General features: G+C 52.7%; 1 protein-coding gene across 1 annotated transcript in view; it reads left to right on the top strand.

The window, feature by feature from the left end:
- SFXN5 (sideroflexin 5) overlaps positions 1 to 23,606 on the top strand; it is a gene marked incomplete at both ends in the record, with an annotated part of 85,562 nt that overhangs the window by 25,811 nt on the left and 36,145 nt on the right. Inside the window, 6 exon segments of the mRNA XM_082282478.1 lie at positions 4,267 to 4,293; positions 5,486 to 5,540; positions 7,410 to 7,435; positions 12,273 to 12,326; positions 14,002 to 14,058; positions 14,975 to 15,040. Coding sequence (XP_082138604.1) covers positions 4,267 to 4,293; positions 5,486 to 5,540; positions 7,410 to 7,435; positions 12,273 to 12,326; positions 14,002 to 14,058; positions 14,975 to 15,040 — 285 coding nt within the window.

The raw sequence follows: 23,606 nt of genomic DNA, 5'->3' as shown, positions 1-23,606 counted from the left end.
ATAAACCTCACAACCCCCAGAGTGTGAAACCACTGGCAGCTCCTGACGGGGTGCAAACTCCAGGCTGTTACCTCGTTAAAATCCACATTTCCTGGGTGCAGGCGGGGCCTGGTGGAAGGTGAGAACATCTCTGGTGGAGCAGGAAGGGGAGGAACAGACTTTGAAATGAAACTGACTGGACAGATGAAAGAAATTAGCTAAAAATACTCATTTTTCATTGATTTCCTCTTCAGCCTTGCCCTTACTTAGGGGGTTTTGCTGTGTAATGGTGCAAAGTCTAAGCCAGGCAGACCCCACTGAAGGACTCAGACCTCTGGCTTTTCTCCTCCGCGTTGGGCTCATCTCCCCTGTGATGCCTAATTAGTTCTGTGTCTATAATTGTGCCTTGTCATTATGAGTGATTACTGAGTGATTAATCAATAAGGGCTTTTCTCCAGGGAGTTATTCCCGGCATGGCACAGCCAGAGCAGGCACCCACGGATGTAGGGTCAGTCCTTACGTGGTGGCACCAGGTGGTTTTAAGCAGAAGGAGGATTGATTTGGATTAGAAATGAGGCAGAAGTTTTTTGTGATGGGGGTGACAAATGAATTCCCGTCTCTGAGTCCAGGACTGCGAAATGTTCCTGTGTTTAATAGGAGGAGGCTCATCCATTGAGGGGAACTGGAACCCTTCGTGCTGTGTTTATAGTGACAGGTGTTGGTGAAGAGATTGGGGCTGGATGGAGTCTTTAAATAAATTCTTTTTTTTTTTTTTTTAAACTATCTCTAAGCTGCAATTCTGCTGCTAAATAAGGATTGCTAATGACTGTCCTGACAAGCAAAGATCACATCTCTTCCCAAGATTTATTCCAGTCTCCATCTCCTTACCACAGCTTTGGTTCTCTTCAGATCCTGGTGGTCTTTGATCCCCTGCCTCAAATACCACGAGCAGGTGATGTTTCTGGAAAACTGAATTCAGCTCCTGAGTTCATAAAATCCCAGAGTCCTGGAATGGTTTGCGTGGGAAGGGACCTTAAATCCCATCCAGTGCCACCCCTGCCATGGCAGGGACACCTCCCACTGTCCCAGGCTGCTCCAAGCCCCAGTGTCCAGCCTGGCCTTGGACATTCCCAGGGATCCAGGGGCAGCCACAGCTGCTCTGGCAATTCCATTCCAGGGCCTCGCCACCCTCCCAGCCAGGAATTCCTTCCCAATCTCCCACCCATCCCTGCCCTCTGGCACTGGGAAGTCATTCCCTGTGTCCTGTCCCTCCAGCCCTTGTGAAAAGTCTCTCTCCATCTTCCTTGTTGGCCCCTTCAGGCCCTGCAAGGCCACAGTGAGGTCACCCCAAAGCTTCTCCTCTCCAAGCTGAACAATCCCAACTCTTTCCTCCCAGCAGAGCTGCTCCATCCTTCTGACCATCCTGGTGCTCCCTCTGGACTCGCTCCAGCAGCTCCAGGTCCTTCCCAGACTGGGAGCCCCAAGCTCAGGGCTGTAAGACTCTGCTACAGATGGTGACAAAAGTGGTGATTCTTCCTCAAAAAATCTGTAGGAAAGTCAGAATCCTGGAAAAGACAATTGGAAATCTCATCCACGAGTCCAGTGCCCTGAAATGCTGGATCTGAGACCACTTGGGAACAGCCTGGAGCTGATTCCTCCCCATCCATGAAGGACCTCTCCGGGAAGCAGAGCCTGATCTGACCCATGAGGTCTTCCCCCTGATCTGACCAAGGGAAAGTTGCAGTGGCCGCAGGCTGGAGAAAAGTGTCCATTCCTGCCTGCTTGGGATGCAGGTGGAGAGTGGAATATCGGGATAACACTTCCCTGGTGTCATCCCACCCTTGAGCACCCAAATCCGAGTGAGGCAAAGCCCCTGTGGAGCTTTGAGCCATCCAAGGGAAATCCTCCATCCCAGAGACCCTCCTGATCCAGGCTCATCATATTCAGCAATCCTGGGCTTAAATCTAAAACTGAGCATGAATCTGGAGTCGTTCCCTGTGCTCCAGAGCAGATTCCCCAGTTTCCCAGTGCTGTGGATGAGATGGAAACGTGGCTGTTCCTCCAGGACGGCCGGAGAGGGCGGGAATGAAACCCCAGCACAAACAGAGACTCCTCTCCCAGAGGAGCCCCGGGCTGGCAGGACTCGTCAGGGAGCTGGAGCTGCTGGAAAACGCTGCAGACAGAAAGGGAATTAGAGGAGAAAGAAGTGAAAATGAGCTGGCAGAATCTTGAGGTGACTCATCAGGTGCATCTTGTGAAGTCTCTTTGGGAGAAGTAATGAAATCGCATGTTCTAACAATATTTGCACTGCAGCAGGGAAAGGCATAAATATTGGGATCAATTAATGAAATTAGAGAATTTGACCAAAAAAGCCCTCGTGCTGGCTCAGAAACCATCCCTCTTCCTTTTTGCTGGTGTCAGTGCCGGCAGTTGGAGAGGAAAATCCCACAGTTCTGTTCCCCACCCGGGATAAAGGAGATCTGGGCAGCTGTGGGGTCACTGGGATGTGCTGGGAGGTCACCTGGAGCCCGAGGAGTTCCACCCTCACCCCATGGAACTTCTCCAGCTGGTAGGCAGGCAGGGACCTGGTGACTGTCTGGGCACGGAGCCTCCTTCCCTTTGGATTTTGGGATTCAGACCCACCTGGTCTGTACCACCCACAGCGATTGTCCTTTGTGTCCCCCAACCTCTGTTTTCCACCTGGAAAAGGGGGAATAATGATTTTCCTTACAAAGGGAATTTTTCCTCAGGAAAACTCCTGTGGATATGTGACATTTAGAGCTTCAATTCCTCATCACAACCAGTGGAGCTCATCACAGAACTCGATTTTGGAGTGTGGGATGAATTGGGAGTGAAATCTGGGGCTGTTGGTATCAATGGGCCAATTGATGCTGTTTAGAGCAGAGCAATCACCTTATCCCAACAGAATTTTAATGGATTTATATGTGGGAGTGGCAATAAACCTGGGGTGAGGGATGAGGCTTAATTAACACCCTGACCATGATGAGCTCAGCAGGGTGAGTGTTGATTTGCAGGTGCACCCCAGCACCCGGCGGGGTTTTGGTGGGGTGATCGTGAGCCAAAAAGAGCCATCACCATGCTGGGACTCAGCAGCAGCAGGAGCAGAACTCCCCAGGTTCTCCTGCCCCGGGATTGGCTCCGGCACAACTCCCTTGGAATAATTCCCCTGGTTCCTGGCGGTCTCCACTCAAGAGGATGTTGACAAATTGGAAAGAAGTAAAAGAGCCACGAGGGTGGGGAGAGATTGGCAAAGGAGCCTTGCCAGGGAAGCAGCCAGGCTCCTGGCTCGCAGCAAATCTGTGTTTTTTAAATCGAAACGGAGGTTAAAGGGTGGATTTATGGTTCCAAGTACCTGAGGGAAGAACAAACCCAGGCAGGGGTGCCGCAGTCCTGGCGCTGGGGCCTTGGGGCTGACCCAGGCTGGGGCTGAACACAAGTTTTTAACAGCAAAACCCAGGGATATTTCAGAGTCCTGGCTTTCCATCCGTCTCTGGAATGATGCACATCAGCATTTGGTTGGTTTGGATGTTATAATTTGGATTTTGGTGTCATTTGTGGAGGAAACCCCTCTGCCTCTGAGAAGGAAGGGCAAACCGTGGGGCTGTGTCTGTTCCAGAGCACCTCTGGGGCTTGGTGTCTCCTCCTCATCCCCACCTGCACCTCTCAGAGGATGTTTCCTCCTCGGTGCTCATCCCTCTCCACGCTCTGAGCCAGATTTGGGTGTTTGGAAGCTGTCAGGAGGCAACAGTGAGAGTTTCAAATGAGATTTTTCCTCTCCGTGAGCATTTTTTGGGTGCATTTAAAAGCGCCAACTCGTGGTTGTTTATTCTATTTACTCTAAACCCAGGGTTTGCTTGAAGAGCTCCCTGTGCTCCCTGCAGGCCTCGCTCCACCTTTGTTCCCCAGCGAGGCTGGATTTCTGCAGGAAGCTCATCCAGGGAGAGGCTGTGCTAAATTTACCTTGAGGTCTCTGTGCAGCAGAGAATTTGGGATTTGTAAAGCTCTGAAGTCTGAATCTTGTTGTTCTTTTTGCCATTTAATATAAGTTCAATATTGTCTCTTGCTGGCCTCGCTGCCCACGCAGCTGTGAAGGAGCTCAGGTGTGTAAAGCATCTTTAAATCCATCCTGGAGAGCTCAGGAAATGAGGTTTTTGTCCCAATCCCTTGTGTTTGTTTATCACAGCGGCTAAAAGATGAATATTTGGGATTTGGGATAAAACTACACTGGCTTATTTTAACATTTAATGTTCTCTTTTATTTCTCCAGCTGTGGGGAGCTCAAAAAATCAAACAGGTAATACAGTTCTTTAATATTTTCCATTTTCTTTATTATTTCCCACTACTGCTGCTTTTTCCCTTTTTCCTGTCCTCCCTCATTCCCTTTGCCAGTTGCTGTTTTGCCTTCCCATGGAAATGTAAATGCAGAGAACACTCTGCCACCAAAGAGCCTGATTTTTTTTTATATATATTTATATATTTTGATGTCTTCATTTTCTCCTTCCTGTCTAGTCAAGAGCTTTCTTGTCTCCAGTCTTTTGCAAATAGTTTGACAGTTCCTTGGGAAGGTTTGTGCCTGTGCTGTACCTTCCTCCCCGCATTCCCAGATCCCTTGGGAACTGATTTTTCACTCCCAGTTAATTCCAGTGCAGTCTCCTGGGCTTGGCAGAAAAGCTGGGGGGAAATCTGGGTAAAAATGGGCCAAGTGAGCTGTGCTGCTGTTCATCTGTGGAGCAGATTTAGGATTCCCATGGAGGTTGGGGTCTCCAGGGGCGCCAGGGCGGGCTGAGGAGCTGTGGGTGCACATCAGGGTTGGATTTTCTGGCAAATCCAGGTCCTGTGTGGGGTTTTTTTGGGTGTCCCTTGTGGTGCCATCCAGAGAGGGCTGCCCGTTGTTATCCCAGCTCATCCTGAAGCGGGCAGGGAGAAGTTCCAGGATGGAACCCCCACCTGTGGATGAGGAGAAGTTCTTGGAGCTGAAGCCACCCGCTGTGTTTGCACCCTGAGTCCGTGGGGGTTTCCCCGTGACCCCTTGGCTTCCCCAGCAGGATAAAGGGATTTCTCTCCTCATTCCCTCCCCATCCCGGGCTTTTCCCAGCTTCCCTACCCAGGACATTTCAGCCTCGATGGAGGTGCTGAAAACAGGCAGGGACAGAAAATGATTTTCCCCTCCTCAATCTGCCTTTCCTGGGGTTAAGGTGCAGCTGTGCGTGGCTTTGGGGACACAGAACCCAGAAAGAGCCACTCTCTGTATGTCAGGGTCAATTATTTCCTCCTAAATGATTAACTGATGCTAAATCACTCGAGGAGAGGGGAAAGCGGGGCGGGGAGGGGGTTTTGTGGAGGCTGCTGAGCCCCAGCTGCCTCTGGTGGGAGCTGTGCAAGCAGAGAGGGTCCCAAACGGGGAATCCCATGCTCAGAGGAGGTGTTTGGAGCTGAGGGTGGCTGTGCTGTGCCCTCACCGTGTCTCTTTGGTGACACTCTTGCAGGCCATCATCCACCCCGACACAAACGAGACCATCTTCATGCCTTTCCGAATGTCAGGTACGGTTTGCCCCCAGAATTTCACTCGGAATTTGTGTCAGACATTGGGGAGGGGGGGTTTCTCCTCTTTCCGAATTGCATCTTGGCAACATTTAGACCAAGATCAGGAAGGAATTCCAACACCAAAATCCCTTTGCAGGTGAGGAGAATGAGGATCCTAAATTCCACTGTGAGATCTAGGGCTTAACATCTTCCCTTCCCCTTCCCCTTCCCCTTCCCCTTCCCCTTCTCCTTCCCCTTCCCCTTCCCCTCCTTTCCTCATGGAGGAGACAGGAACTTCCCAATTTACCTGGATCCCAGCCAGTGCCTTTTCTGGCATTTTTGAGGGATCTGTCACTGTTGGGAGCATTTTAATTTTGCAAATTAAATGGCAAAACTCGGTGCCCACACCACAAAGGGTGTAAAATACAGGTGAGCAGCTCGATCCCTCCTCACTGGGTGATGAGGAGGCGGCTGAGGGGGTTTTATTCCCCAGGAAAGAACGGGATATTTCTGATGTCTCATAGCCCCAGCACTGGGATTCCAGGAAGGATCACCTTCTCTGTGCCTTAATGAGCTGTTGGATGATTAAACATTGCCTCCCCCTCCCCTTTTTGGGGTGTCCCTCTGTGCTCAGGTCCCCAACAGCTTTTCTGGGAATGCCAGTGCAGCCCTGGTGCTTTCCCAACAGATTTATTTAAGTAAACAGGACCTTTCCATGGTTTTGGGTGGAACATCTTCACCTGACTGCTGGGCACAGGGGAAAATTACCAGGGCTGGGGGCTTTGGGGGATGATGCAGAGGGTGGAGGGGGGAGAGAAGCCAGGACCCTCGGCTGTGCTGCCTTGTCCTGTATTTGTCTTTTCAATCTTTCTTCCTCTCAGGTCTTTGCCCTTTCTGGTTGTAAATTGGATGCAGGAAGTTAATTCAGTAATATTGGGAAAATGCTCTGAGACCTTCTTGTGGAAGTCAGAGAGAGGAATTATAATTAGCACAGGAATTGGCAGCCGTAGCAGGGGAGAGATGTGAAGCGTTTGATTTCTGTGGTGCTCAATAACATTTGAGGAAAAGACTTCTCCCTGTAGCAGAGAGCCTGAACCTCCCTGCCCCCGGGACTGACACGGTCCCTCTCTCCTCCATCCCGAAAATTCACTTCCTTCAGCTTCTACCTGGTCCTTTCCCAGGTCAACTGGGAATAAATGAGCTGGGAATAAAGGAGCTGGGAATAAACGAGCTCTCCTGTGTAAACCACCAGAGGAGAGGAGGGTGGGGAAGGAGGGAGGTGCCACCTGTGGGGACGTGGTCCTGCTCCTCCTGGGATGGGCTCTGCAGCTCTTGAGTGCTTCAGGAGCATCTCCAGGGTGTGTTCCTTGGTGGGAGCAGGCTCAGCCAGAGGGGAAGGGGCTGGGGGAGCCCCGGGTCAGTGAGGGAGGTGTGGGAAGGTCTGGTGGCAGCAGAGCTGGCACGGGGAGGGAGCAGATGCCAGGATGAGGCAGCATGGCCGTGGCAGCAGCCCCTGGTCAGCCCAGGCAGGGTCCAGCTGCTCCAGGGCCACAGGAGCAGGGCCTGGCCGGGCTCTCACCCTGGGCTGGGCTGGGTGAGGAGTGTGCCCACCACAAGCTGGCACAGACTGGGCTTACTGGGGACACCTTTCCCACCTCAGCGCTCTCAGTTTTGGGGAAACTCGCACACCGCCACCCAAGAAAAGCAAATAAAGTATGGGAAAACCAGGAGGATGCTGCAGTTGTTGGCTGGTGCATCAGGAGTAGGATGTGCCAGGATGTCCCAGTGTGGTGTGGAGCTGGTGGCAGTGCCAGGGGTGGCCTCTCCCCTAAGCTGGGACAGTAATTCAAATTAAAGTTCATTCTTCTCTTCTTTTTCTGTCCGTAGGTTACATTCCCTTTGGAACCCCCATTGTAAGTATTTCATTGTGGGCACCAGGAGATGCTTTCCTTAGTGCAGTTCTCCACCTCTGCCCCCTGTGACATTCCCACGGGATTCCCACCTTCCCTGTTTCCTGTCAACAAGGGTTCCATCATGGAAAACCCACCCTCTGGGTGGGTGAGGGTATTTATCTGTTATTCAGGGGTTTTTATCTGCTGATACACCAAGGTTTTTTATCTATTATATATCAGGTTATTTAAGTGTTATACATGTATTAAACCAGCCTCGGGTTGAGTTTATTTCTCTCTTATTGAGGTTCTTGATCTGTTACTATATTGATGTTATTCATCTGTTCTGTATGAGGATATTGATGGATTAAGCCACCCTTTGGATGAGGATGTTTATCTGTTACTAAGGTTTTTTTATCTATTAATACATTGAGTTTCTTTATCTCCTATTTATGGGGTTATCTATGAATTAACACAAGCTCTGAGGTTATTTCTCTATTATTGAGGTTATTTATTTATTAATATATTGAGGTTATTTATCTATTATCTATCAGGTTATTGATGAGTTAACCCAGCCCCTATTTGAGGTTATTTATCTACTATTGAGGTTATTTATTTATTAATATATTGAGGTTATTATCTATTATATGTGAGGTTATGTATGAATTAACACAAGCTCTGAGGTTATTTATTTATCTATTATTGAGGTTATTTCTCTATTAATGTATTGAGATAAATATTGATATATTTATCTAATATCTATCAGGTTATTGATGAATTAACCTGGCCTCTATTTGAGGTTGTTTATCTACTATTGAGGTTAATTATCTATTCTTATAGAGAGGTTCTTTTTTATTATCTGTCAGGTTATTGATGAATTAACCCAGCCTCTGGTTGAGGTTATTTATCTACTATTGAGGTTATTTAATTATTAATACATTGAGGTTATTTATCTATTATCTGTCATGTTGTTGATGAATTAACCCAGCCTCTGGTTGAGGTTATTGATCCATTTAACATCGTTCCCACAACCTCCTTCACCATTTTCATCTCTCCCTCCGCAAAGCTGAACTCGTTGCCTGCAAAAGGCAACTCCTGCAACTCTCAGATTTCATTTTTGGACACTTTCATTGTGCATTTCCATGGTTTAAGGGTCTCTGCCCAACGTGAGGAGCTGCAGCTCGGCCAGGCCGGTGTGGTGTGCTCTCGTTTGGGTTAATTAAAGCAGTGGGTGCTCTCCTTAGGTTATTGCTGAGGGCGGGGGTGATTTGCCCTTGTTATTGTGAATTCTGTGAGTGTTTGGGTGCTCTCTGTGGCAAAAGCCAGAGGGGAGAGAATTCTGCCCACTCTCCTCCTGCTGAAACCTCAGCTCATCCAAACAGGAATGATTAATTAACCCCAGTTTCGTGGGAAACTGAAGCACAGAATTTGCCCCCAAAAAATTGGTGTCCAGAGTCAGTTTGTCCCCCAAAGCCAGCAGCTCTTGCTTCAGCTCATTAGATCATTAAAATAGCTGAAGGAGCAAAATACCCTGAATTTAATCTCCTTAAACCCTGTGGTGCTCTGGGCCTGGCTCGAGGTTGTCCCCCTTGCCACGCGGGGACAGCGAGGTTGGTGACCCCAAACCCGGGGATCAGCAGGGCTGCTGCTGTTTGTTGTGGTGAGCTGAGGTTTGGTGGGAACTTTGTGTGGGGCATTTTAGAAGAAAAGGTTAAACAAAAATGAGTTAACGATCAAATTGACAATGAAATCGGCCCCAATCCAGAGCTGTCAGAGGAGCCGAGAGCTGTCAGATGAGCCCAATTTCAGGAGCTGTAAAGGATAAACTGGAACCTCTTGTCATTTAGAAAAAAAAAAAAAAAAAAAAAAAACCCAAACGTTTCAAATGTTAAAATTAAAATGTAACATTTATGCCAATCGATCTGTGAAATTTAGTGACAAAATTGGCAGCCTGCTCCAGCATAAAAACAGTTTGAGGCTTGTATTTCACAAAGGGGGATGGGATTTCCTCAAGAGAGGCTGCGCTGGGCTCGGGCTGGGCCGTCCTTGTCCCCAAGCCGGGCAGGATTTGGGGTCAGCTGGACACCCCGGAGCCGTGAGCGGGGTGGGGATGAGCAGTTTGGGGCCATCCCCCTCCCCTGGGGTATTTCCCTCTGCAGCCCCTGCAGAATGATTCAGTCTGGGGTAGCTCACTGTGGAGGGCATTAAGGGCTGGGGGAAATAATGGGATCTCTCCTGGCCCTGCAGCAGCTCCCCTGACACCTCCGAACCCTGGGAATGTTTGTTCTTCCCATGTCACAGCCCTGGGCTTTGCTTCTCCATCCTTTCTGTGCCAGGTTTGGGACTGACCCCGGAGCGCTCCGGTGGCAGAGAGGGGACAGGATGGGATGTGGGTGAGCGTGCAGGGTTTGGCTTTGCCCTTTTTCCCCGTTTGCAGCCCAGGAGGGAGAGGATCCGGCCTCTGGAGCCCTCTCCCTGTGCTGCAGGGCTGAGGTGGGCACAGCAGCTGCTGGGCTGCAGCCTCTTCCCCTGGGCTGCTGCTTCCTCCTGCACGGGGGAGGTTTATCCACGTTTTGGAAATTCAGCCAAAAACTTGGCCTTGAGGGCAGAGTCCTGCTGCCACCACAGCTTTTAGCACCTGATTTCCCTCAGACATGTAAAGTCGGGAGGGTTTTTAAATGATGAGGTTTTGAAGAACCTCTGAAGACCCAGGTGGGAATTTGGGGCTGCAGGTGACTGTCAGTGACACCTTAGACAGGATTTGGGGTTTGCAGAGGGGAGCTGGGGCTGCTCAGGGCTCCCTGATGTCTGAGTGGTGGCTTTGGGGCCACGAAGGGCCCTTCACACCTGATCACCAATTAAATTCTGTCGCTGATACTTCGCCAGTGTTTAGAAGCTCTTTTTTCTTTCCTTTTTTTTTTTTTATATTTTGTTTTCCTTCTTAGTTATTTTTTCCCCTGACAGTAATTAAAAGTGAAATTGTACATTTCTTGACAGACTCTTGCACATATGGAGAGTTTGCATTTAAACGTGCCTCTTTCAGTCATACAGATTTTGGGTGCTCTTTTTTGTTATTTATTTATTTTCCGCCGGAATTTTCCCCCGGCGCTCAGCCCCAGCCTCTGCCTCGCCGTGTTCTTCCGGAGCCTCCTCATCCCGCCGGCTCTGGGGCTCGAGGCAGCGCGGGCCAGGAGGGTCCCGGCCCCGCGGCTTCGTTTGGTGCTGCGTTAATTAATGCCGGGCTCCGCGTGGGGAACGCAGCCGTAAATTAGTGGGACTCGCTCGGAGCTGGCGCCGGGCCAAGGAACAAAGTCACTGCAACTCCACAAGAGGCTGTGGGAGGAAAAGCTGGAGGAGGAGGAGGAGAAGGGAGGGAAGATGGGAATGAAACGAGGCCGCCCAAGCGTGCTCCCCTTTTGTTCGGTGTTGTTTCTCCGTGTCCCGAGTGGAGACGTTGCCTCCTCTCCAGCTGCTGCTGCAGATGTGCAGGGATGGCTTCAGCTCATCCCAGGGACAGGAGGGTCCCTTCCTCCCCACATTCTTGGGAATAAACTGGGAGGAAACGGTGGGGAAGGTCTGAGGGTGGGAGTGAGCTCATGGCTTTCCTGCCTCGGAGACATGAGTGGCCTGGAAATAAAGGGGTTGGGATTGAAGGGGTTGCTCGGCCTCTTCTCTCCGTGGGGTTTTGCAGCCAGAAAATGTCTCCAGCAACACGGGGTGTTTAGGGCACAGGAAAGGAGGGAATGATGTCAGGGAGTCTCGAGTCTCACCTGTTTCTTGCTGAGAATTCGTTGTCCTGTCTGTGTTTGTGGGGCTGATGGTTGGGATCCCCTTGCTCTGCTTCCCGTTCCTCTTCTTCAGCTTCTCATGCTCTAAAAGGAAAAATGGCCCTAAACTAGGAAAAAATGGGTCCTAAACCAAGAAAAAATGCCCCAAACCAGGAAAAAATGGCCCTAAAACAAGAAAAACTGCCCTAAACCAGGAAAAAATGGCCCTAAACCAAGAAAAACCTTCCCTAAAGCAGGAAAACATGGCCCTAAGCCAGGTATTTTGTGTGTCAGGGATGGGTTTTGTGGAGCTGTGTCCCCATGGCGCGGTGAGACACGGCCCAAGGACACCCTCAGACCCAGGACACACCTGGGTGGCCTCAGGTGCTGCCATGGGTGGCCTCACAGAGCCTCTGGCACCCCAGTGCAGGCCCCAGCAGGGAACATCTGGCCAGATGTGCTGGGCCAGGCTGCCCTGAGCCTCGGGGGGACAGCAGCTGCCAGCCCCAGCGGAGTCTGCACAGCTTGGGGTGTGACCCCAACAGAGATCAATTAATTAATTAATTAATTAAAATTAATCCCAGGCTCCCAAACAGGAGCAAAGTGCTCCCAGGTGGCTCTGCTGTCCTCAGATGTCCCAGTGGGATTTTTGTCCTGGTGCTCCAAACAGGGAATGTGCCAAAGGAAAATGAGAACCCCCCCCCCCCGTTCACTGCCAGCAGTGACGACTTTGAACTCTTCTTGCCTTCATGCAGTGTTTGTGTTTCCCTCTGGAAATATTCCTGGATTCAGGAATTGTTTGGATTTTAATGGGATCTTCGGGCAGTGTCAGCTGCTGGGGGATTTTCAGGGTGTGTTACAAGTGGTGATTAAGGGTGCAGAGCTTCCAGGGGCAGCGCCATCAGCCAGTGCCAGCCCTGGAAAACGGGGAGGCAGGAGGCTGATAATGACTGGGATGAAAAAAAAAGCCAGGAATGAAATAAAGCCAGAAATGAGGATAATTGAAGAAATCAGCTTGGCCGTTTGCACGCCTGGAGAAGCACAGAGAGCAAAGCAGGGCTGCTTTAATAACGAGGGAATCTCTCTTCTTGCAGGTTGTTGGTCTTCTCCTGCCCAACCAGACCCTGGCCTCCACTGTGTTTTGGCAGGTAACGCTCCTTGGGAAGGGTGGGAATGTGGGCAGGGAGAAGCTGAGTTCTGCCCAGAGCACAAACCGGGGCTGGCTGTCCCACCCTGGCCGTGCTCCAGGGACAGGACATGGCTGGGTGCATTTAGGGAAAGGCCGGGGAGGGGCTGTGAGCAAACCTTGGCTTCCACAATTCACCCCACACCTGCCTGTGCCGTGGCAAGGGAGAGGCAGAACGGGCCACAACCAAAATCCAGCTTTTTGGAGCCGTTTTGTCCGGGTGTCAATGGTCCATGGAAGTGCTGGCTCTAAACTCACACATCTGCCTTTTGGAGGACCGGGAGTTGGGATCTTCCTTGGGGAAATTCGCATTGGAAGGGCAACATCTGTGCAGGGATGGGAATGGCAGTCCCGGGAATTTTGGGAGTAGGTGTGCTAGAGGCCAGGACCTCTGCATTCGGTCTGCTGCAGGAGCTTTGGGGGAACATAATCTGTGTGTGGGGAGGTGCTGGTGTAATTCCCCACTGAAATTCGGGGAATTAAGAGTAAGGGGAGGAAGCAGGCACGGGAGGGAGAGATCCATAGTAAACACACCACAAGTGTGATTCCACCGCCAGCTGAAACGAAGGAACAAGTTATTTTCAGCCTCCTTTTTAGTGGCAAATGCCTTTTTATTGTCTGCAGTGTGAGTGGGGATAGAGAGCTCTGCAGTCAGGGAGGCTCCGAGCAGAGTGGGATCTGCCTGGAGCGTCAGGAAGGTGGCGGAGCCGGGAGCACAGCGGGACGTGCCAGGGATTGTGGCCTGGTGGGTTGGGCTGGGAGCTGTCCCAGCTGGCTTCACCTGCTGGGGACATCCTGAATCACTCAGGGGCTTGAAGGCCACTCACCTCCCCTGTTTAGGGACATCTGGGATGGAATCCCAGACTGGTTTGGGGTGGGAAGGGACCTTAAAGCCCATCCCTTTCCACCCCAGGTGGGCAGGGACACCTCCCACTACCCCAGGGTGCTCTGAGCCCCATCCAGCCTGGCCTTGGACACTTCCAGGGATGGGGCAGCCCCAGCTGCTCTGCTCCAGTGCCAGTTTAATGCCCTCTGTATCCACAAGCTGGGACATCTCCTCATCTCCTGCTCCTCAGAAGCCTCCCATGACCCTCTGGGAGCCTTTGGAGCTCAGGAGGTGACTGCTGGAATGGCAGCTGGGCTTCATCTTGCATCCTGGCTGCAGATGGATGTGATCAGGAGGAATTTCTTCACATTAGGGGTGCTCAGGCCTTGGCAGGGGCTGCCCAGGGATGTTTGGAGGTGTCTGGGGAAGGCCTGGACATGGCACTCAGTGCTCCGGGCTGGTGACAAGGGGGGGATTGGGCACAGCTGGGACTGAATGACCCTGGAGGGATTTTCCAAGCTCAGGGATCCTGGGATTCTGTGAAAATAAAGGCCAACAGCACCGAGGGGGATCAGGCCAGGGGAGGAGCTGTCCATGCAGCATCCAGGGAAGCAGAGCTGCCCTCAGGACACCGGGTACCTTGGAATTTCCATCCTTCCCTTCAAAAGGGCATCGAACCGGGCCTAGACCCTGCCCCAGCGAGGTGCTGAGCTGGGAGCAGCCCGGAGGCAGATGGTTTCTCCTGCAGAGCTCCCAGAATCACGGATCCTGTTGGGTTTGTGCTGACGCCGTGTCTCCTCTGTCCCTGCAGTGGTTGAACCAGAGCCACAACGCGTGTGTGAACTATGCAAACCGCAACGCGAGCAAGGTGAGCCTCGCGCGGCCCGGAGCCGGCTGTGGGCGCCTGTGGGCACGGCCCTGGGGCCCGGCCGGCAGGGAAACACGAATCCCGGCTCTGCCCTGTCCGTGACACCTCCGCAGTGGGCACCGAGGGGGTTCTAGACTGGCCACTCAGCCGTGTTTAAACTCAGTGTAACCGGCACGAGGAGCTGGGAATCGCTCGAGGCACGGAAATGGGGCTCAGGGCCTCGGAGCTGAACCAGTGCAGGGTCCTGACTGGTCTGGAATGGTTTAACTGGGATCTAAGAGCACAGAGCAGAAGGATCCCTGGCTTTGGGGGAGCAGGAGGGAGCTCCATGATCCCGCTGCCAGCTCCCAAGGATTCTGCACGCGCTGGCTGCAGTGGGAAGTGCTGGGGCTGTGCCTGGGAGCTGGAGGGAAGTGCTGGGACTGCTCCTGCTCCCCTCCTTGGTGGGGCTGCTCCTGCTCCCGTCCTTCTCCTCAGCCTCCATTCATCCCGTGCTGGGATGTGGGAAGCGGAGCTGGAATCCATCCAGCTCATTGAGAGAACATTTCACAGACAAAATACTGACTGTGGCGAGTTTGGGGTTCAGCACTCGATGGTAGAAATGCTAATTTGGTGCCATTTGCTGAATTTCACTCACATCCCTCCTTTGAGCTGCTCTTATTATAATTTTCTGATGCCAATTAATTTTCCATTCCCTTTAACCTCGCTCAGGAGGCCACAGTTTCCCTCGCTTTTGCCTCTCGGGATGACAGACCGTGTGTCACAGAACAATATGACAAAATTAAACCTGTCTCTGCTTTGAAACAAATACACCAAAAACTAAACAAACAAACAAAAAAGGGGGGGGGAAAAAGGGTTGAATATTAATAACCAGAAGTTTGTTTATTGAAAATATGTTTTGTTTTTCTTTCCAAAGCCTTCTCCGACATCCAAGTTCATCCAGGGCTACTTGGGAGCTGTCATAAGTGCTGTCTCAATAGCAGTGGGTAACTCTTTATATCTCTGGATTTCATGACTAAGGAGCTGCTTGGGAGATGTTTTTTGGGTTCCAAGCATGTTTGCATCCTTTAATTGACTCCGTTCAGTCCTGATAACCAGCGAATGCTGCCACCTGAGGGGTGCCTGTCCCTGCATGCCCAAGCTTTCCACCAGAATTCCAGCACCTCCTGCGCTGTGGCTTTGCTGCTCTGTGAACTCCAACTCTCCCCATGTGCATTAATTGGTGGTGAATTAATTAATCATGGCCAAATTAGAGACCTCGAGGCTGCAGGGTCCTGGGTGGCAGCTGAGGAGAGGCAGGGTTCTGGAATGTTCTCCTGGGGATCACCTTGATGCCCAGTGCTGGGAATTACAGCTTTCCCTGTGGACGTGTTTCGGGCTGGAGATGGTGTTCAGGCCATGGCATGGAATCCTGGAATGGTTTGGGAAGGAAGGGACCTTAAGGATCATCCCATCCCACCCCTGCCATGGGCAGGGACACCTCCCACTATCCCAGGCTGCTCCAACCTGGCCTTGGGCACTGCCAGGGATCCAGGGGCAGCCCCAGCTGCTCTGGCAATTCCAGCCCAGCCCCTGCCCACCCTCCCAGCCAGCAATTCCTTCCCTACATCCCAGCCCAAGCTCCCCTTTCCCACTGGGAAGCCATTCCCTGCCTCCTGTCCCTCCAGCCCTTGGCCCCAGTCCCTCTGCAGCTCTCCTGGAGCCCCTTGAGGCCCTGCAAGGGGCTCGCAGCTCTCCCTGCCTCCTTCCCTTCTCCAGGGGAACATTCCCAGCTCTCCCAGCTGCCTCCAGAGCAGAGGGGCTCCAGCCCTGGAGCAGCTCCGGGGCTTCCTCTGAAGTTCTGTGTGAAAAAAGCTGAGAGAGAGGAGCTTTCACCATTCCTAAAATCACAGTCTTGTGGCTTTTAATATTCCGTTCCCAGGAGCATGGGTTCACATCAGGAGCAGGCTCAGGATCAGCTCATCCCAGAGTGGCAGGAGCAGTTTTGAGGAGCAGCTTGGGGAAGTTACTGGGTTTTCCAATGAGCCTCTGAACTGAGTGGCTGAACCTTTTCCTTTGGATCATTAAAGATCCCACAGCAGTTGGTGTTTTTTCCTCTGGCCAAGACATTTCCCCACTTTCTCAGGTCCCAGAGGGTTTGCTCTTGCTCCTTCTGCAGCTGCCGGACCGTTTTCCAAAGGGTGTGGAGTTGTTGAAGTGCCCGAGGTTTTGAGGGAAACTGCCCATTTTATGGGATACAGCTGTTCCGGATGGTTTTCCGTGTCACAATGTCTGTGTGCCAGGCAGGGCTGCTGCTCCTGTCCCCTCTGCTGTCCCTTCCTGCAGACTCACCCTGCTCCCAGCCCAGCCTGGCCCCCCTGAACTCCGTCACCCCGCAGAGCCGTGCCCGCTTTTCCAGCTGAACTTTAACCCCAGTCCCCACCCCAACAACCTCAATGCTTCGCTTTTCCATCCAAAGCTCCCTGGGGAAGCGTGGGATGGCTTCACTGACCTCCTCAGTCCTTAGGCCAGCATTTTTGTCACCTTGTGAGTCCCCACGGTGACACTCCTGGCTGGACGTGCTGCTGCCACTCACAGCCTGCCTTCCAACCCCGGCACGCTGCGGCGCCACTGAGTCCGTGGTTTTGGCACTGATGCTCCTCTCCCTCTTGGAACAGGGGCACATTAGAGGGGCAGCACACACGGACAAGGATCTTGGCAGAGTTGTGGCCCCCGAGAAGCCGGGAGGCTTTGGTAAGGAGCCCCTGGAGTGTGGAGGTGTCCGTGCTGGGACAGCTGATGCAGGGCTTGGGAATCTTTAATTCCTTGGGCTGGCTCGGGTCCTGCAGAGCAGCCGGGGCAGAAGGGCAGGTGCAGAGTGCAGACAGGACCTTCGGGGTGCTGTGAGAACACCCCTGGGAAAGGAGGCGTGAGAAACTCCATCAGATTTGGAGGTAATAAATTTGGGGCATTTCAGCCCATTGCAGGGGGAGCTGCTGCCTCCTCGGAGGTGCCACGGTGTCCCCCCAGACTGGGATCCCACTGGGAAGCCCTGGGGGTGTGGAATAGCAGGGGCCTGGAGCTGTGGTGCTCGGGGGGGTCAGAATAGTGCTGCAGGGAGAGGCAGGAGCTTTCCGTGGACCCCTGGATGTTGTGGGGTGGAGAAGGGCAAAAAGCTTTGTGGGTTCTTCTCCTTCCTGATGTTGGGAGACCTCCCCAGTGGAGCAGGCAGTGGCACAGGGGGTGTGCAATGAGGTCGCTGTGCCCCGGTGTCCCCACAGACGTTCCAGCTGGGACCACTCCTGCTGTGTGTGTTACTGTGGAATGTCGTGTCCTGAAGTCCCTCACAATTCCCACCAGCCTGGAGAAAGCCCTGCAGAGCAGGGAGGGGTTTGGATATGGGGTCAGTCATGGGAGTGAGCCCCTTCCCTGGCTGCAGTTGGAAAAGGGCCGGGAGGAGCGCAGAGAGGGCAGAGCAGTGGGTTTGTGCCTGTGCTTCCCACCGGCCTCACCCCCCGTGTCCTCACACCAGGGACGAGCAGATTCCTTCCTCAGGTGGTGGATGAGCAGATTTTGGCCTCTTTGTCTTGCAGTTAAACAAGAAGTCTTGGGAAATCTTTGCAAATTTCCTGATTTTCTTCCCTTTTTAGAGAGAGAGGAATTGCTACCACCACAGCTCCTGGTTCCCAGCTCTACAGGAGGAATTTGGGGAGGAGTCAATATTTGTTCATTCCATAATTTACCCCCAGCGTTCCCTGTCCTCTCCACCTACTCCCATCCCAGCCCAAGTCACAGCACAGCTTCGTGCAGGGAGAGCTGCGCCAGCTCCAGAATTTCATCCCTTCTCCTGTGCATGACTCAGGTGAAGGAATCGCTTGAAATAAGGCTGGGAAAGGTGTTTGGGTTGTAACAGGTCCCAAAGCCTGTCCCATCCCACCCCATCCATGGGCAGGGACACCTCCCACCATCCCAGGCTGCTCCAAGCCCCAGTGTCCAGCCTGGCCTTGGGCACTGCCAGGGATCCAGGGGCAGCCACAGCTGCTCTGGGAATTCCATCCTCTAAAATCTGTTTCTTTTTCTATGATTGTAGTTTATTTTTATCCCCCTCTCCCCCCACCAGCCTCTCTCCTGCCTTTTCTTTCGCTCCCTCATTTTACTGCAGCTCTGAACAGAGTGATAATGTAATTTTTTTTCCCAAACAATTGAGTGGATTCCTGGGATTAGGCTCCAGTTCCTGATATCTGGCTGCTGTTCATGCTGGTGGTGGATGAAGTGCAATTAATACCAGCTGGTTCTCCTAAACAAGGCAAACAAAGGCGGGGAGAAGTAAAAAGACTTGAGAAAGACCAAGCATGTTTGAAATGTTTGGAATTTTTTATTCCCCCAGTATTCCAGTGCCAAGAGCTGCACAGATCAGGGGGGCTGTAATTAGACAGAAACTCTTCCCAGCTGACACACACAAACTCTTACTCTGCTATTTTTCACACTTTTAGAAGGTTAAAAAAGCTGCATGAAGCCGATTTTATTGGTAATGAATGCTTTTTATATATTGTAATTTTATATATATAATAATTATTGATAATAAGATTATTATTTTTATATGGAAATAGGTTTCTTTTGCCCTGGGAAACTGGGGCTTCCCCATCCCTGGAAGTGTCCAAGGCCAGGCTGAAGCACCCTGGGACAGTGGAAGGTGTCCCTGCCATCCGACCCAAACCATTCCAGGATTTGATTCCTAATTTCAGACCCAAACTCCATTTGCTGTGGCATTGCTGCTCCCTTTTGGTTCTGACCCAGCTCTTCAGGACTTTGGCTTTAGACTCAAACTTCATTTTGGGGTCAGAAGTGACTTTTGGGGCTGTGCTGAAACACCTGAAAATTAAATCGGCCCCAGCCAAGGACCGTGAGCAGCCATTCCCCGTTTGCTGCACTGGTGCCGGGACCTTTGGTGGGGTTAATCCAGGTGGCCTCAGCTGCAGCCACGGGGTCACTCTCTGTGTCCCTCTGTACCTTCTCCCTGAAGCCTCTCACATCTTTCCTGTGGGTCTCTGTTGGGATCGGAGCTTTATCCATCAGCTTTTCAATTTCCCCGATCACAGCTGCAAGTTCTGCCAAGAGCAGCTCCAGGTCTTGCTCCTTGTGCTGCTGGAGACCTTGTGGGGACTCTCCAAAGGGTTTTTCCTCTGTGGCAGCACCTTCTGGCCACGTTTCCTGCGGGTTGTGCTCAGCTCCGTGCTCAGGTCAGCCTCTCCTTGTCCATCTGGTGCCCACTCCGCGTGCCCTGGAGGGGCCGTGGCCATGGGTGCTGCTGGCACTGCCCCTCCCTGGGACAGGATGGGCTCTGAGGAGCCCAGGCAGGGGCACAGGGCCAGTTTTGGGGCTGTAGCTCGGCCAGGAATCGCCTCGGTGACAGCCCTGGTGACACTGAGCTTCCCTTGGGGCAGGGCCTCAGCTCCCCCCCAGTGGAAGGGGAGCCCGGGCGGGTGTGTGAGCTCGGCCCCTCTGATGTGCAGGGCTGGGGGCTTTGCCCCAGTTTCCAAGCTCCCCCCTTCCCACCAGACATGGGTTTGTAACTTCTAACCGGGTTTATTTCAGTGCAGGTTTGGGGTTTATGGGCTTGTCAGTCAGAGACAAATAAATATTTGGTTCTCACTTAGCAACCTGAGCTAATTCTGACAGAAGTAGGTGTTCTGTCATCTTCTGGGTGAGAGGGAGAAGCGGCTGCAGCCGGGCTGGGGGTTTGGGTTGATCCTGCACTTCCAGTGTGCCTGCTCAGCACCTGGGTGTTCCTTTTCCTTCACCTCACCAGGTAACCCGGGTTAAAATTAATGCCATTGATGTCAGCTCCTAATGACCCCCCTTGGGCTCACTGCTGGCCCCACAGGAGGGTGTTTAAAGCAGCTCTTCATGGACAGACCCAGAGCTTTTCATTTTGGAAGTTCTTTCTTGCTTCCTGACCCTAAATCCTGGCTCTGGATGAGCCACTGGAGGTCGGGAACAGCTGCCAGTGGGATTTACTGGTGCTCTGGGTTATCCACAGCGAGCAAAACTGTGAAGGTGTGTGGAATTACCCTTGGGTGTGTTCAGAACCAAATCAGGTGGGAACTGGAGAGCAGCAGAACAATTTCAGTGTCCTGATCTGTCTGTACTGGGGCTGGAGCCCCAGGAGCGGCTGAGGGAGCTGGGAAAGTGGCTCAGGCTGGAGCAAAGGAGGATCCAGAGGGATCCTTTTCCCTTTCTGGAACTCCCTGACAGGAGGGGGCAGCTGGGGGGGTCGGGCTCTGCTGGCAGGGAACAGGGACAGGAGGAGAGGGAACGGCCTCAGGCTGGGCCAGGGGGGGCTCAGGGTGGAAGCAGTGACAGGAATCCCATTCCTTCCCGTGCCAGCAATCCCATTCCTCCCCATGCCAGCAGTCCCATTCCTCCCCGTGCCAGCAATCCCATTCCTCCCTGTGCCATCAGTCCCATTCTTTCCCATGTCATCAATCCCGTTCATTCCCGTGCCATCAATCCCATTCCTTCCCATGCCAGCAATCCCATTCCTTCCCATGTCATCAGTCCCATTCCTTCCCGTGCCATCAATCCCATTCCTCCCCGTGCCAGCAATCCCATTCCTCCCCGTGCCAGCAATCCCATTCCTCCCCATGCCATCAATCCCATTCCTTCCCATGCCAGCAATCCCATTCCTCCCCATGCCAGCAATCCCATTCCTCCCCGTGCCATCAATCCCATTCCTCCCCATGCCATCAATCCCATTCCTCCCTGTGCCAGCAATCCCTCTCCTCCCCATGCCATGGCCTCCGCCATGCCGGGGTTGCTCCTTCTTCCCCTCTCCCACACTGAACTCTCACACACCATTTCTCGCTCTCCTCTCCAGGTGGAGGAGCCCCCGTGGATTTTTCCAATCCCAGCTCCTTGTTCCCGATAATTGTCTGCGAGGCTGCGCTGACAGCCTGTGAATGGGGTGTGATGTCCATAATCAGCCGGGAGAGCTGCAGCCCCCCCACTGCCTCGGGCCTGGCCTTGCTCAGGGCAGCCAGGAAACATTCAGGAGCTGGAGAGGGATGGGATGGGAGGGGATGGAGCGAGGCCTGGCTCCCTCCTCCATGAGCAGCAGAAGGAAAATCCCAGTGGATCCGGGGAGCTGGTGATAAACTTCTGTTTGAAATTAAGTTCAAAAAGAAGCGGTGCCTCGCTTTGACATCTGCATCTCTCTGCTCCAAAGCTCCTGTTCCTGCACATCCCCTTCCCTGTTGATTCTCAGATTCCAGAAGGGACTGGTTGGATCTCAGACTCATCCCGGCAATTCCAGAGCCCAGAAATCGCTGGAGCTGTCGCAGCCATTCCCAAAGGCACAGCCTTGAGCCTTTGGTGTGGTGGGAGACAAGGACACGGGGTTTTCTGGGAATGCTCCCAGTGCCCAGCATCATCCTGCCCTGCAGTTAGGAGCACCTGGCAGCTGCTGGGTCCTGCCAAGCCCATCCCTGGTAATGCCCAAGGTCAGGCTGGATGGGGCTTGGAGCCCCCTGGATAGAGGAAGGTGTCCCTGCCCATGGCAGGGGTGGAAGTAGATGATCCTCAAGGTCCCTCCCAACCCGACTTGCTCTGTGATTCCGTGACTGTCCCCTCCCAAACTCCATGTGCCTCTCTGCAGCATTTTCTCTCCTGTTTCACTGGGATGTCTCCATTTCCAGCAGGTTTGTTCTCATCCCTTCCTTTTCTTCTGCCCCAGCCCATCCCCACGACCCCTGGGAATGGTGCTGCCTCTGGACAGGATCCAGGTGCATGGAAAACTTGATATTGAGGCAGCAACCTCTTGTCTTGGGCATGGCCCCCCATCCTCCTTTCTCCATCACCTCCCAAACCAAGTTTGTCTCGTTATCAGCACAAATCCCATTTTCCTCCACTCCTGCTCCAGGCTACACCATTTTCTTCCCTTGGAGCATCCGACTGTGGTGCTGCTGTGGTCATCCTTCTTGGAATTGTCTTGGGAGTGATGTTTCCTCCTTCCCATACTCTTGCTCCTCTCCAGCTTCCTTCCCCACTCAGATCCTTACTGCTTTCCCTTCCCTTGGACTCCTCCATTCTGTTCTCCTTGGCTTGGGAAAGCTCCAGTTGGGAAAGAGCCCAGTTTTCCATCTCTCTGCCTCCATCTTCACCTCCCAGCCCTAATGAATGAGTTTTTTCCTTCCTTCTTCTAATGCTCTTTTCTCCAGCTTGGCTGAATGGGACTCATCAGATCCAATTAGTTCTAATCCAATCTGGTGACTGGGGGGATGAAGGATAACCTCCTTCGGAGCTGGTCCCTCTTTCCAAGTTGACTTTCCAGATCCCTTGGAGCAGCCAGCTCCAGCTGCAGTGCTCAGGGGTGCCCCAAAGCTGAATCCCTTAAAGCAGTGGAGATTTCTCCAGCAGAGTTCATGAAGTCTGCAGAGCGGCTCAGCAACATTGGTGTGGTGTCATCTACCAGCTGATGCTCTCTGGACTCCTGAGATACCTCTATTTTATAAAAATCCCCTCTCCATATGAAGTGAGATAAGTCCTTGGATGGATTTACTGCTCTAGGCCTGGTTTAAGAGGTGTGGGCTTGGTCCTTGCCAACGTCAGGCATTGAAAACCATCTCTCAGGCTGCAAATGTCTTCATAAAAGGGGGGGAAAAGGGAATTTTTTTTAAATCCCCATGGTTTTAGAATTGGTGTCTTGGTGGGCATGAGGTCAGAGAGGTGGTTGAGACAAGAAGGAGAAGAAAAGAAGTCAGAAATGTTGGTTTCTCTGACAGGATCTGATGGTTCCGGCTTCAAAGCAGGGTGACATCACAAACGTTGTCCTTCTGCTGAGGGAATGTTGTTGATGCTGAGAACAAAACCGGGAGCTAAAGAAATGGCAGGAATTCCTGGCACGTGAGGAGGGAGGGAGGGAGGGAGGGAGGGAGGAAGGGCAGGATGCTGCCAGAGGCTCAGGAGAGCCCTGGGTGAGGTTCCTCTCCCACTGACGGTGTTTGATCCCGGTTTCGTGTTGTGGGATGTTAGGAAGTGTTGGTGTCATGTGTCCCTGTGTCCAGCTTCCTCTGGCTCCCTCAGCCACATCAAGGGAGTGCTCTGCAGGAGGGAACCTCAGCAAACCAGGCAGTTGGAAAAAGCTGGGATTGATCTGGCTCACGGTGTCAAACGTGCACCATGGGTGATTCCCCTGGATCCCTGGCAGTGCCCAAGGCCAGGCTGGACATTGGGGCTTGGAGCAGCCTGGGGCAGTGGGAGGTGTCCCTGCTCATGGCAGGGGTGGCACTGGATGGGATTTAAGGTCCCTCCCAACCCCAGCCACTCTGGAATTCTGAGACACTGGAGCAGGTTGCCCAGAGACACTGAGCTGCAAAGGGAGCCATAGGATAGGAGGAGCAGCCTCAGATTGTGGCAGAGAAGGTTTAGGTTGGATACCAGGAAGAATTCCTTCACCAAGAGGGTTGTCAAGCACAGCTGCCCAAGGCAGGGGTGGAGTCCCCATCCCTGAAGGATTTAAGGCTGTGGATGTGGCTCTTGGGGTCATGGAGCAGTGGTGGCCCAGGCAGTGC

Source organism: Coloeus monedula, assembly GCF_965178545.1.
Source record: "Coloeus monedula genome assembly, chromosome: 5".
NCBI lineage: Eukaryota > Metazoa > Chordata > Aves > Passeriformes > Corvidae > Coloeus > Coloeus monedula.
Note: the sequence above shows the minus strand (reverse complement) of the source record. Positions and strands in the feature narration are given on the sequence as shown.